Source organism: Rhineura floridana, chromosome 11, assembly GCF_030035675.1.
Source record: "Rhineura floridana isolate rRhiFlo1 chromosome 11, rRhiFlo1.hap2, whole genome shotgun sequence".
Taxonomy (NCBI): Eukaryota; Metazoa; Chordata; class Lepidosauria; order Squamata; family Rhineuridae; genus Rhineura; species Rhineura floridana.
Window position 1 is genome coordinate 70,787,101 of NC_084490.1, and position 15,036 is coordinate 70,802,136.

At 48.2% G+C, this 15,036-nt stretch overlaps 1 protein-coding gene across 8 annotated transcripts in view; it reads right to left on the minus strand.

The window, feature by feature from the left end:
• Positions 1–15,036, minus strand: part of COBL (cordon-bleu WH2 repeat protein) — a 267,077-nt gene that overhangs the window by 177,903 nt on the left and 74,138 nt on the right. For all 8 annotated transcript variants that reach the window (XM_061590022.1, XM_061590027.1, XM_061590024.1 and 5 more), the window contains one exon: positions 431–644. In XM_061590022.1, coding sequence (XP_061446006.1) covers positions 431–644 — 214 coding nt within the window. The remainder of the gene's footprint in view (positions 1–430; positions 645–15,036) is intronic.

The window sequence follows — 15,036 nt, forward strand, 5'->3', positions numbered from 1 at the left end:
CTTCTCCACAAGGCTATAATTCCATGTTTGTAAATATTGTACACCAGGGATAGGAAACATGAAGCCCACCAGAGTTATTGGACTCCAAAAGCCCACAATCGCTGACTGCTGGCCATGCTAGCTGGGGCTGATGGGAGTTGGAGCCCAACATCATCTGGAGGGCCACAGGTTCCCCAACCCTACCTACAGTTGACACTCCAACTCATAGGAGGCTACAGTCCCCTAATAAATAAATCTGCACCATCAAGAGACACTGCAGTTACTACCTATTGTCATTTGCTCAGACTCTACCTTCCATCATAAGACTAAGCTCAAGGCCAAGTATTAGTGATGTCAAAATCATTCAATATAGTACACAAGGGGGAAAGGACTATCCCCACCATTCCTTGACATTTGTGCAAAGCATAGTTATACAACAGAAAGTTCCAACCTCAGGAATTTTGAGTGGAGGAGGCTGCTTGGTCTTTCCTTCAGGAACCTTCTCCTTCAGAAATATCTTCCATACATCCAGCGAACCTATCAAGGTATTTGGCTTATAATTCAAAGTCTGTTGGGTCTCCAGAGACTGCAGCTCAAGAGTGTGATGAGCTGGATTTAAATGGTGCTGGCTGCACAATTCAACTAACAGGTCCATCACAGCTTTACTGTAAGGAAGAAGACAGAAGAGGCTGCTCAGAAACAGGCTCAGTAGGATACAGTAGGATTTTAATGCACATACATGGGACAGGTTGAAACAATACCCAGACAATGCATATACATATGTATAAATATGAAACTGGACCATGCTTTTTGAAAGGTTTTGTAAATATTTCAAAATAATCATGTTCTTCAAAACATCCATGGGGGAAAAAATTCCGTCTGAGCTGAAATGTATTGGCCAGTGTCGGGCTCAGGGTGCGAAGCCCCAAATTGTTTCCTCATAGCACTGGATGTCTTACCAACTGGACCTCATACCACCACCACACCCACAGATCAGCTACAGGAAAGACTGCAAGGGTAGAGAGCCAAGCATGAGTGCTCTCATCCATCTGCTGTGAGACAGCTCCCTGTTCGTTAGCTGTGAATAGGGATGAGCAAATTTAATTTTTGGTTTCTCATTTCCCCCCAATCTTAAATGCGATTATCCACATTTCCACATCAATTTGTGGATTTAAAAAAAACTCATGAAAATTCATCAGCATTTTAGTGCAAATTTCTGCTAATATATACATTTCTGTATGCAGTTCTGCCCAATAAACATTTTTCCAAAGCAATTTCTCCTAATATAATGCATTTTGTATATTATTTTCACTGAATGTATACATTTGTAATGAACACTTCACCCCAGAGTATGCATTTGTGTACACATTACTTGCCTGGAGAACTACACTGAAAAAATATAGAGAACTGCAAATTCTGAAAGATTTATTTAATTTGTATCCCACCCTTCCTCCCAGCAGGAGCCCAGTGATGACAGTGTTTCAGTGCTTGCATTGTTTCGGAAAGTGTGAATTAGGTAGGTTTGCTGTTAAATGCAAACAACCAAACTTCTCCCCAATTACCAGATGGGAAGCAGCTGGGGGTGGGAAGCCCACAAAGCCTCAACTCACTGATCAGTTGTGTGGCCGGGTGAAGCCAGCGGGTCACTACACAGGTGCTGAAGGAGGCCGACTGCAATCCACACGATGGGAGATTTTGAGGAGTAGCAACTCAGCCGCAAAAAAAGGAGAGGGAGTCAATGAAAGAGACAGAGACTTGCCTAATGAGAGCTTGCCAGAACGTGGAGGGGGCAGTGAGCAGAAAGGCCCAAGAAGTCCCTACCCACATAGCCTCCACAGCACCACTTGTGTTCCTGCTGGTGTTGAGGAATAGAAAGGTGAGGAGAGGCCTTCACATTGCCTTTGCAGTGACGCTGCCACTTTACCTGGGAACTGAAGTGGAGGAAGAAGAGAGGAGAGGCCAACTGGGAAAGGCCTCCACATGTTCTTTGCAGGGCCACAGGTTTATTCTGGGCTAGGGGGAAGAGGCAAGGAGAGACCTCCACATGACCTCTTTACTTCTTAGATATATACAGGGTTACACCTAACCTGTCATATAAAATGTTGGGCAATAATTTGTTATTATCCCAAAATTTATTAGATGCTTGTTTCATCCAGTCTTGGTCCCCATTTGCTTGCCCCTAAGATGTTTGTGTGTGTGGAAACCTCTTTTCTGGTCTTTTTCATTCCCTCACTGATTTTCCTCATGGGTGCCTCTCTTCAGTCATACACAATGCCTCAGAGGCAAAACAAATGGGATATTTCACTGCATATTGTAAATAAATAAAACAAATAAAAACAGTAGATCAAAATATGAATATATACATACCAATTAGCATATGTAAATTTTTGTTTCTGAGCCTGAGCCTTTGATCTTTTGAGTACTTAGCAGTGTCCCTGCTTACTTACAACAAACATACAAACTCTTTTTATGACTGAAGTCTCCAGAAAAACATCCAGACAAATAACAATAGAAACCCTTGTCCATTCTGGTTAATTAGGACGGCTCATTAAGACATGCCATCTCAAAGACAGAGGTGAGAAACACTTATTTAAAAGACTTGAAGGAGACACTTATTCCCCAATTATTGAAAGGTCACCTTTAGATTTCTCAGATCTGTGTAAGGACCAACCAGTATCTAAGATTGTACCACTGGAGCATGTGGTGTCATTCCAGATTTTTCTAATATATTACTGGATTATCTATACGCTTTCTAGTCAGTGTTTCTAGCCTACTTTGGGATCTGAAACTGCCTTGATTGCCCTACTGACTTATAACAGAAAGACAGATGAAATGTAATTGTGTTGGATTCTCATTCAGTACCGCTGATCATAGTATCCTTCTGGGTTGCCTTCCATGGGTATTTAAGCGGACCCACTCACAGGCAGATCCTAGTAGGTGATGCTGGGAGACTACCATTCTGCTTCTTGACCTTTAGGGTATCAGAGGTTTTCTCATTGTCCATCATGCTTTTTAACATATACTTAATCTACTAGCTGAAGTCGTTTGAAGATTTATGCTGAGGAGTTATTAGTTAACAGCCAGGTCACTCTCTCATTTCACCAGCTCCTAGTAAATCAGTGGAAACCCTGTGCTGTGGCTTGTAGGCTATGAGGGACAGGATGGGGAAGGAGAACAAACTGAAACTAATTCAAGTAAGCCTCAGTTAATGTTGGCCAGTGAGCTATCCAATCTCATAGGAGGGGTATACTCTGTTTTTAGTCAGGGTTGCACTCTGAGAAATCAAGTAAGCTTGAGTGTCATGTCGCCCTCAGAGGACTCATCCAAGGAGGAAGAGGAATGGATGAGAGCAGACCCAGGAGAGGGGACAAGCAGGGAGATAGCCCAGGACCCTCCACCATATCAGGAACAAGCCCCTGAGGGAGTCCACCTGGCAGAGTCAGGAAGCGACCAGGAGGCTGCCCTTTCCCCAGCAGAGATAAGACACCAACAGGTGTTGCAGCAACAAAAGCAATCAGTGCGATTAAGCAGCAGGAGAGCTCGCAAGAACACATGCTGATTGTAAGCATCTGGCCCAGAACACAGAGTATAAAAGACTGGAAGGAAAGGGAGACTCCTTACTAGAGTCAACGTCAAGCCTTGTTGCAGACATTACTCCAGCTCTCCTGTTGACCCGTACCCTTGGACCCTGCCCTGCCTGATCGAAATTTCTTGGTTTATGAACACTGAACTACCTTAAGGACTCTCTGCGCATTCCCCTTCAGCACTTCCCAAACGGTAACACACTGCCTGGCAGATTTATGGTTTGGCCTGCAACTGGTATCTGTTAATTATTTATTTATTTTATTTATTTATTAAACTTATATACCGCCCCATAGCCGAAGCTCTCTGGGCGGTGCACAAGACCAACATCAAAAATACAATAAACACATATTAACAATTTAAAACACATTAAAAGATTTAAAATTTTTAAGAGATAAAACAATTCCAACACATGCTAAAACATATTAAAATGCCTGGGCGAAGAGGAAAGTTTTAACCTGGCGCCGGAAAGATAAAAGTGTTGGCACCAGGCGTATCTCCTCAGGGAGATTGTTCCATAAGTACTCTGTACATCCCCACATTTGACAAATTGACTCTAGCCAGACCTGCAAAGTAAAAGCAGCTAAGGCTGAGAGTGTTCAGCTATGGAGCAGCTTTTGCCGGAAAACCTTGTCCTGTGTTCCCAGGTCGACCAGTTAACCGCAGCTGTGCAAGCCTTTCAAGCTCAGCAGTGAGCAGCTGCCTCTCCCACACCGGCCATCAAAGTGAAATGCCTGGTGGCTGCCTCAGAAAAGTTCTCTGAAGCGGCCGACAAGCTTTCAACCTGCTTGGCACAGACCCAGCTCTACATAGACCTGAAACCTGAAGACTTCCCAGATGACAAGGTGAAGTTGGGATTTCTAATTAGCCTGCTGACCAGTGTAGCAGCGAAGTGGGCCACTCCCCTGTTCTTGGAGCACAGCATGGTGCTGACTGATCTGACTGCCTTCACCAAGGAGCTCCGAGCCGCTTTTGAGGACCCTATGCAAGCTGCCACCACAAACCGTCGTATACACCGGTTAAGACAAGGCTGACACCCTCTCATAGACTATGTAACTGACTCCCATCTGCTGCAACAGCACCTAGTTTGGAATGAAGCAGCCTTCATGGATCAATTTCAGGAGGAGCTGTCAGATGGACTACTGGATGAGTTGGACTGGGTGGAATGCCCTGAAACCTTGAAAGCCTTGATTCGCTTGTGCCTCCAGATTGACTGGAGATTGGAAAGCAGGCGAGCCTCAGCCCACCTCCGGCCAGGCCACAGAGGCCCTGTCTCCACACCATTCGAGAAGCCCATGCAGCTGGGCAGGCCTCAACCACGTCTTTCCCTGGAGGAGAAGCAGCAGCATAGGCAATGTGGCCTCTGTCTGTACTGTGGGGCCCCGAGCCATTTTGCAGCACAGTGTCCAGTCAAGAGCCCACCACCAGCACAACAGGAAATGGCAGCACCCCGGCCACAACAGGCCCCTAGACCAGGGTGATGCCACCGTCAAGAGGGCCTGTCAACCTAGCCCTCCCCCGGCCCAGCACCTGACTGTGCTGGTCACCCTGAAGATCCCTGAACAGGGAATCCTACAAGTGGAAGCCATACTGGATTCAGGCTCCACTAGCAGTTTTATGGACATTTCCTTTGCCACCCTGCGCCATGTCCCACGACAGCCTACCACCCAGCCTGTACTGGTGGAAACCATTAATGGGTGGCTCCTGACCTCAGGACAAGTGGTGCAGGAGACCACGCCTTTAGAGATGACTTTGGCAGGACACCAGGAACAAATCCAATTTTACCTGGCGGCGGTCCCCCACTTCCTGTTAGTGCTTGGTTTGGTGTGGCTCAAGCAACACGATCTGTGCATTCAATGGTCAATGGGCCAGATATTCTTCCCTTCCCCACTGTGCCGAATGACTTGTCAGATCCAGACGCAGTGGGCCATGAGTACCTCAGAAGAGGGCCCCGAACTGGACAAACTGCCGAACAAGTACAGGGAGTTCCGGGAGGTGTTTGGGAAGCGGAAGGCAGAACGGCTGCCATCTCATCACCCATATGACTACCAGATCGACTTGATACCTGGGGCCAAGATTCCCGTGGGGAGGATTTATTCCTTATCAGAACCTGAATTGGCAACCCTACAGGAGTTCATTGATAAGAACCTGCACTGAGGTTTTACCCAATCTTCTACTTCGCTAGCTGCTGCCCCGGTGTTGTTTGTAAAGAAGAAGTGTGAAGAGCTCCAGCTTTGCAATGATTACCGGGCCCTTACCGGATCACTGTTTGGAACCGGTACACTTTGCCTCTGATCCCAGAACTCCTGGAGCAGTTACATGAGGCACGAATCTTTACAAATTTGGGTCTGCGGGGGGCCTACAACCTTGTGCACATTTGGGAGGGAATGAATGGAAGACAGCCTTCCATACCAGATACGGGCATTTCAAGTATACCGTGATGCCATTAGGTCTATGTAATGCTCCAGTGGTCTTCCAGCATTTTATGAATGATGTCTTCCGGGACTTCCTTGACCGCTTCCTAGTGATTTACCTGGTCGACATGCTCATCTACTCCCCAAACCCCCAAGAATACAAGCAACATGTCTGAGCTGTGTTGCAGAGTCTGAGGTAACACCACTTGTTCACCAAGTTTAAAAAGTGTGAATTTGATCTAACCACTGTCATCTTCCTAGGCCACCGGATCTCCCCCTCTGGTATTCAGATGGACCCAGCAAAGGTAGAGACCATACTACAATGGCAGCCCCCATGCTGCGTCAAAGACATGCAACGCTTATTGGGCTTCACCAATTACTACCGCCAGTTCATCTCTCACTTCTCTGTTCTACATGTGCCCATTTATTTATTTATTTATTTCATTAAACTTATAGACCGCCCCATAGCCGAACCTCTCTGGGCGGTTCACAAGGCAAGAAATAGCAAAGTACAAGACATGCATCAATATAAAACATATAAAAAGTTAAAAATTATTAAAAATTAAAACAATGTCAGCGTATACTAAACATAATTAAAAAGCCTGGGTGAAAAGAAAAGTTTTAACCTGGCGCCGAAAAGATATTAACGATGGCGCCAGGCGTATTTCCTCTGGGAGATCGTTCCACAGTTCGGGGGCCACCACAGAAAAGGCCCTTTTCCGCGTTGCCATCCTCCGAGCTTCCCTATGAGTAGGAACTCGGAGGAGGGTCTTTGATGATGAACGTAGTGTATGGGCAGGTTCATAACGGGGGAGGCTTTCCAACAGGTATTGTGGTCCTATGCCATGTAAGGCTTTATAGGTCAAAACCAGCACTTTGAACCGGGCCTGGAAACAAATAGGCAGCCAGTGCAGGCGGGCCAGAGTCGGTGTTATATGGTCAGACCGTCTGGTCCCCGTTAACAATCTGGCCGCTGCATTCTGCACAAGCTGCAGTTTCCGAACCGTCTTCAGAGGCAGCCCCACGTAGAGCGCATTGCAGTAATCTAATTTCGAGGTTACCAGCGCATGGACTACTGAAGCGAGGTTCTCTCTGTCCAGATAGGGGCGCAGGTGGGCCACCAGCCGAAGCTGGTAGAAAGCACCCCGTGCCACAGAGGCTATCTGAGCTTCAAGTGACAGGGATGGATCTAAAAGAACTCCCAAGCTACGAACCTGTTCCTTCAGGGGGAGTGCAACCCCATCCAGAACAGGTCGAACATCCCCCATCCCATCAGGAGAACCACCCACCAGCAGCATCTCAGTCTTATCTGGATTAAGCCTGTTTGTTAGCTCTCATCCAGTCCATTGTTGCAGCTAGACATCGGTTCAGCACGCCGACAGGCTCACCTGAAGAAGATGAAAAGGAGAAATAGAGCTGCGTGTCATCAGCATACTGATGGCAACGCACTCCAAAACTCCTGATGACCGCACCCAATGGCTTCATATAGATATTAAAAAGCATGGGGGACAGAACTAACCCCTGTGGGACTCCATATTGGAGGTCCCAGGGTGCCGAGCAATGCTCCCCAAGCACTACCCTCTGGAGACAACCCACCAAGTAGGAGCGGAACCACTGCCAAGCAGTACCGCCCACTCCCAGATCAGTGAGTCGTCCCAGAAGGATACCATGGTCGATGGTATCAAAAGCCACTGAGAGGTCAAGGAGAATCAGCAGGGTCGCACTCGCCCTGTCTGCCTCCCGACAAAGGTCATCATACAGGGCGACCAAGGCTGTCTCCGTGCCGAACCCAGGTCTAAAACCCAACTGAAATGGGTCCAGATAATCGGTGTCATCCAAAAGTGTCTGGAGCTGGTTGGCAACTACTCGTTCTAGGACCTTGCCCAGGAATGGAATATTAGCTACCGGCCTATAGTTGTTAAAGTTTTTCGGGTCCAGGGACGTTTTCTTCAAGAGTGGTCTCACCATCGCCTCTTTCAGGAGGCCAGGGACCACTCCCTCCCGCAGTGAAGCATTAATCACTGCCCTGGCCCAACCGGCTGTTCCATTCCTGCTAGCTTTTATTAGCCAAGAAGGGCAAGGATCCAATTTAGAAGTAGTCGCATGCACCAGTCCGAGCACCTTGTCAACGTCCTCAAGCTGTACCAACTGAAACTTATCCAAAGAATTAGGACAAGACTGTGCGCTGGACACCTCATTCGATTCAACTGCTGCAACATTAGAGTCTAAGTCCTGGCGGATGCAAGAGATTTTGTCCTGGAAATGCCTAGCAAATTCATTGCAGCGTGCCTGTGATGACTCCACGATGTCCGTAGGGCCGGAATGTAATAGCCCTTGGACAATTTTAAATAGCTCTGCTGGATGACAGATAGAAGATTTAATAGTGGCAGCAAAGTATTGCTTCTTTGCCGCCCTCACTGCGCCCAAGTACAGCTTAGTATAGGCACTCACCAGTGTATAATTGCATCCATCAGGAGTTCGCCTCCATCTGTACTCAAGCCGTCTTCTTTCCTGTTTCATCGCTCTCAGCTCCGGGGTATACCATGGAGCTGCATGAGCTCTACAGCGAAGAGGGCGCACAGGAGCGATCGTGTCAACTGCCCGGGTCATTTCTGCATTCCACAGTTCCACCAGGGCTTCGACAGGAGCGCCAGCCTTATCAGCGGAAAAACTCCCCAGAGCCTTTTGAAAATCTTCAGGAATCATTAGTCTCTGGGGGCGGACCATCTTAATGGGTCCCCCACCCTTGCAGAGGGACGAGGCCACTGTAAGTCTAAACCTCAGCAAGTGGTGATCTGTCCATGACAAAGGGATCGATGTAAAATTCCCCACATCCAGATCACCATCCCCCTGTCCCGTGGCAAAAATTAGATCTAGAGTGTGTCCTGCTATATGTGTTGGGCCAACAACATACTGAGACAGCCCCATGGTTGTCATGGAAGCCATGAAGTCCTGAGCCACCCCAGACAAGGTGGCCTCGGCATGAATGTTGACATCCCCCAGCACCAAAAGTCTAGGGGATCTCAGCAGTACCTCGGAGACCACCTCCGTCAGCTCAGTTAGGGAGTCCATTGGGCAGCTGGGTGGGCGGTACACCAACAGAAGTCCCAATCTGTCACGTTGGCCCAACACAAGGTGCAAGCACTCCAAACCAGTAACCACATGGACAGGGTGCTTGGTGAGGGAGATGGAATTCCTATAGACCACAGCGACCCCCCCTCCCCGACCCTCAGGTCTACCCTGATGCTGAACCAGATACCCCGGTGGGCACAGCTGGGAGAGGCCAACTCCTCCCTGCTCACCCACCCAGGTCTCTGTAATTAAATTAAATTGTGGATGAGGGAGATTTTATTTTGAACCGACCTGGCATTTAAGAGCAGCATCCGTAGATCTGAGGGCTGACTGATAGGGCAACCACAAAACCCTTGGGTGCGAGGAAGACCGGAACAAGGCACAGTCGTTAGCTGCTTGGGCCGAGTTCCCCTAACCTGGCCTGACTTCCTCGCAACGCCATATCTCCCTCTGCCCGTCACCACGTCTATTGGGGCCCCCTCAGATCTCCCCACACAGCCCTGAAACCTCTCACCCAGGCATAGTATAAACCTTAGATGTACATGCAATTCACATACACACACACTCTCATCACACACCACACCAACACACTTCCACAGAACAAAACTGTAGACACGTGCTAACAGAGCCCTGTTAGTATCTCTTCTCCCAAAGATAAGAGTTGGGGTGGTGATAACAACCAAAGAACGATAGCAGCAGTATCTAGCAACAGTCACAACTCTTCCCCCTCGGATAATAATGATGTCCCTTCCCAACAAGCAGGTGGAGAAGATTAGTTGTAGCTGGCAGGCAGCCAGGGCTCAGTCCTGCAAAGCACCACACCAGCCAGACTATTACAGCCTGACCAGGGAAGTATTGATGGTAAACAGTCCAGAGAAAAAACAGCAGCACAATCACATCCAAATCGCACATCTCCACCCTCCAACAGACGACGACGACAGTGACGGCGTCTCCCTTCGTCTTCTTCGATCTTCGTCCTAGGGGGTCCTCACAACGCGCCTCAAACGGACCAAGGGAAGCGGAGCAAGCAGCGTGTAAGCACGCGAACAACAGCCACAAGAGATGCAGGAAGCAGCGACGCACACACAGCCACCCTCCTCTCACCACCCGCAGCACCGAGAAAGATGACAAGAGACAACAACGGGAGCCGGGCGGCAACCCCAAACGGCACACCCAGCAGGCGTCAGAGTCCGAGAAGAAAGATAGCGGCAGCCGCGAAGAGAGCAAGGGGAGCATTTCAGATCTGCTCTGGTCTAAAGATAAGTTCCATTAGACTGATGCAGCTCAGCAGGCATTTCACTGCCTCAAGGAAGCCTTTACCTTGGAACCCATCCTTCAGCAGCCCGACCCTGCTAGGTCCTTCATTGTGGAAGCCGATGCATCAGACAAAGCCGTAATGGTGGTACTGCTGCAGCCAGTAAACAAGGAACACACTCTGCTCCCATGTAGGTTTCATTCCCAGAAACTCAACTCCTCAGAGAAAAATTATACTATTTGGGAAAAAGAGCTGCTTGCAATCAAGGTGGCTTTCGAGACATGGCACCATCATCTAGAAGGGGCACGTCATCCGGTGCAAGTACAGACTGATCATCGGAACCTGGAGTACTTGCAGACTGCCCGACGGTTAAATCAGCGCCAGATCTGGTGGTCCCTTTTCTCTTCCCGGTTCAATTTCACCGTCTCCTACTTTCCTGGGCATCAGAACAAACAAGGGGATGCGCTCTCCCGCAAACCAGAATACCAGACTGAGTCAAGCCAGGTTCCCCTGCACCCCATCCTACATCCAGAAAACCCAGCAACTCCAGTCCCTACTGGACCAGGTAAGAGAACACCAGCAGAAGGACCCGTATGCGCAGAAACACCTGCAAGAGCTTGCATCAGGAACTCCAGCCACTGACAGTCCACTCTCGCTACACCATGGCACCTTGTGCCACCGGAACCAGTTATACATGCCCCCGGGGGTCCTAAGAGGAGAAGTGCTTTGCCTGTAACATGACAGCCGGCCAGCTGGGCACTTTGGGATGTACAAGACCCTCCACCTAGTGTTGCGACAGTTCTGGTGGCCCCGAGTCCATGCGGACATCAAGGACTACGTAGCCACCTGCAATACCTGCCAGCAGGCAAAGAGCCGCCCCGAGAAGCCACTAGGGCCCCTGCTTCCACTCCTGACTCCCCCAGGATCCTGGAGATCGGTCTCCCTGGATTTCATCATGGATTTGCCTGCCTCCAGGGGAATGACTACTATCATGGTAGTGGTAGACCTGTTTACTAAGATGGCCCACTTCCTCCCATGTACTGGACTTCGCTCAACTCCCAAGACCACTCGGGTGTTTCTTGCCCAGGTATTCCGTCTGCATGGCCTTCCAGATCATCTGATATCAGACTGAGGAGTCCAGTTCATCTCCCGATTTTGACAAGCCCTGTTTCGAACCCTAGATGTCCAGCTCCATTTGTCCTTAGCCCATCATCCTCAAACAGATGGTCAGAAGGAACGCACAAATGCTACGGTGGAGCAATACTTGCGATGCAATGCCAGCTTCCAGCAGGACAACTGGGTGGATCTGCTGCCTCTGGCACAATTTGCATATAACAACTCTCTGCATTCATCCATACAACAAACCCCCTTCTTTGCGACTTAAGGTTATCATCAATCTAGCCTCACTCGCCAGTCCCGGCAGCAGATCTCAAGCTGCAAGAATTACAGGCCATCCAGGCAGTCCTGAAAAACCAATTAGACTAGGCAAAGGAAGCATACAAATGCTTTGCGGACCATCATGGCCAGCCTGGCCCTCCATTGAAAGTAGGGGACTGGGTGTGGCTCTCCACCATGTACTTGCAGCCCCAAGGGCCGACCTGGAAACTAGATGCATGACACATTGGCTCCTTCCTGATCACCCACCAGATCAACCCGGTGGCTTTCCAATTTAAGTTCCCGGCATCCTTGCATGTCCATCCGGTGTTCCAGTGGTCGTTGCTCAGTCTGGTACACCCACCTCACCCTTTGAGTGCTCAGCTGCGGCCTCCACCCCCCATCAATGTCGATGGGGAGGAGGAGTTTGAAGTGTCCCGGATCCTGAACTCCTGCAGACATCGGGGCCAGCTCCAGTATCTGATAGACTGGAAGGGGTATGGCCTGGACAAAAGATCCTGGAAAGATGAGTCTCAGATGCATGCCCCCCGTCTGGTCCGCCGGTTCCACCTTCATTACCCAGTCAAACCAGGGCCGGAATGTCGGGGGAAGGAGGGCCTTGGGGCAGGGGATAGTGTCATGCCCCCCTCAGATGACTCATCCAAGGAGGAAAAGGAATGGGAGAGCACAGACCCAGGAGGACAAGCAGGGAGACAGCCCAGGACCTGCTGCCAGATCAGGGACAAGCCCCTGAGGGAGCCCACCTGGCAGAGTCAGGAAGCAACCAGGAGGCTGCCCTTTCCCCAGCAGAGAGAAGACGCCAACAGGTGTTGCAGCAACAAAGGCATTCAGCGCGATTAAGGAGCAGAAGAGCTCGCAAGAACACATGCTGATTGTAAGCATCTGGGCCAGAATGCAGAATATAAAAGACTGGAAAGAAAGCGAGACTCCTTACTAGAGTCAACGTCAAGCCTCACGGCAGACATTACTCCAGCTCTCCTGTTGACCCGTACCCTTGGACCTTGCCCTGCCTGATTGGAATATCTTGGTTTATGAACATTGACTACCTTAAGGACCCAACTCTCTGCATTCTCCTTCAGCACTTCCCAAACGGTAACACTCTGCCTGGCAGATTTATGTTGTGGCCTGTGGCTGGTATCTGTTAATTAGTGGCTCGCTTCTGTTCACCCCTGCGTTTGACATTGGGGGTGGTTCTTGATACAATGCTACTTCTAGATGATTCAGTGGAAGTGACTAGGAGCATTTTTTATTAGTGTGGCAAGTGCATTAGCTGCATCCTCTTCTTGAGAAGGCTGACTTAGTCACGGTCATTTATTCTCCAGATGTGACCACTGTAACCTCTTCTACATCCTTGAAAAGTGTTTGAATACTTCAACAAGTACAAAACACTACTACAGTAGATGTGCACTATGTGAAAGATATTGAGTGGGTCTGTCTGTTCCCAATTCTATCAGAGGCATACAAGGATAACTGGTTCAGGTAGGTTTTGTTGGTGGGCTCTTGTCGGGTCAGTTTCAGTGATCATGGGCAGAGTGAGTTATAGCCACTGTCTAAGTGCAAACAAGAGAATGTGGCATTTGGATTGGAGAGATGTGGGGCCCCAAAGCATACTTCATTACATGGCCTATCATGCATATTAATCTGGCACAATACAGATCTAAAGCCTAATTTAAACTTTAGCCTGTACAGCTTTGTTTTCTTCACTTTTATGTTCTACCGTGCCTCCACATCTCCAGAAAGAATACATGAATAATTTCCAATACAGACAAAAATCTGTATTGCAAATAACTTAGGTCAATAAACAAAGAATGTTCATGTGGGAGGCATTAAAAAGAGAAACAGTTTTCTCCAATACTTTAAACAAAGATCTCCTGATGAAAAAGAGCTCTCTTGCTTGAAAAATGGGAAGGAATTGAGTCAACACACCCGGACAAAGCAAACCAAGCCCCACACCAATAGAATGAGGCACTGGGATATTTCTCCCTTTACACATTTGAAACACCCTCAGTTGGGAGGGAGTACACTAAACTAACCTAAAGCTGCACCAAAAGTTGCTGAAAACAAACAGTGATTTGGAGCTCTGGAATTGTTTAATTGTTTACGGGGCACTTACTCTTGTAACAATGCCCTCTTTTTGCTTCCTGGTTTTTACCTGGAGCCAAAACTATATTTTCCCCCACAGTAAAACAATGGTGTGGTTTCTTTAAAAAGGTAAGGTACTGCTTGCCAGCACAATGCCCTCCACCACTGAAACCACTAAACCATTTCAAGCCCCACCCTATTACTATTATTATTATTAGTAGTAGTAGTAGTAATAGTAATAGTAATAGTAGTATTGGCTTTTTTCTAATAGTACTCACTGGAACTTGTGCACAAAAGCATAACTCTGCTCAAACAAAGATTTGTATTTCGTCTGTTTTGTACCAGTGAAAATAGAAATAATCGCACTTCCGGGTTGTTGTTGTTTTAAAATGAAACTTACTGGTAGGACAAACTGAGCATGCTCGGTTGCCAGGTAAATAGGAAGTGGAGATGTTAAATTAGAGGGTGTAGTCTTTAGGAAACTGTGTGATTGATGCTTCCCCTCAAGTGTGACTAGAAAACACTGTGTTTGCATCTGGCATTGATCCCTTACTGTAGACGATGTAAACAGAAAACAGAGGTAAAAACAGCATCTTTAGCATGAAGTTATGCTCCCATGTGGATAAGCCCACAGTCTCTCAGCCTGACCTATCTCACAGGGTTGAGGTAGGGATAAAATGGAAAGAGGGGAGAAACCATATGCACCATCTTGAGCCACTTGGAGAAAAGGTGGAATACAAATAAATAAATAAATAAATACATTTCAGCTGCTGTGTATGGACCCCAGCCTCAGCCAACCTACTGACCTTTTTTGATGATGATGATGATGATGATGATAATGATAATGATGATAATAATAATAATAATAATAATGAAGAAGCAACTTGTGATGGTGGTGGGGGTGCTATATTGTGAGGACAAAAGGGTAGATGGATTGAGGAGGGGGCTTAGAACTTTTAGGCCTTGGGATGATCATCAGAACTGATGACTTGGTTAGTGTGCACTTGGGGAACAAGAGTGGAGCAGATGCCAGATCAGCACACACACACACACAAACATACCTGTCCCTCCTGCAAGCATGCATTTGGGCACATGGGAGGGGGAAAGCCCTCAACTTCCACAAAATCTTGGAGAGAGAGACTGGAGGACAGGTGGAAAAAAGGGGGGATGCTGGCACACACATTTAGCCTCAGAGATGTGGGGCAAGCAAGTCCTGAGCTTCCTCACTGCGCCTTGGCTCCATCTGGGCCAAAGGTG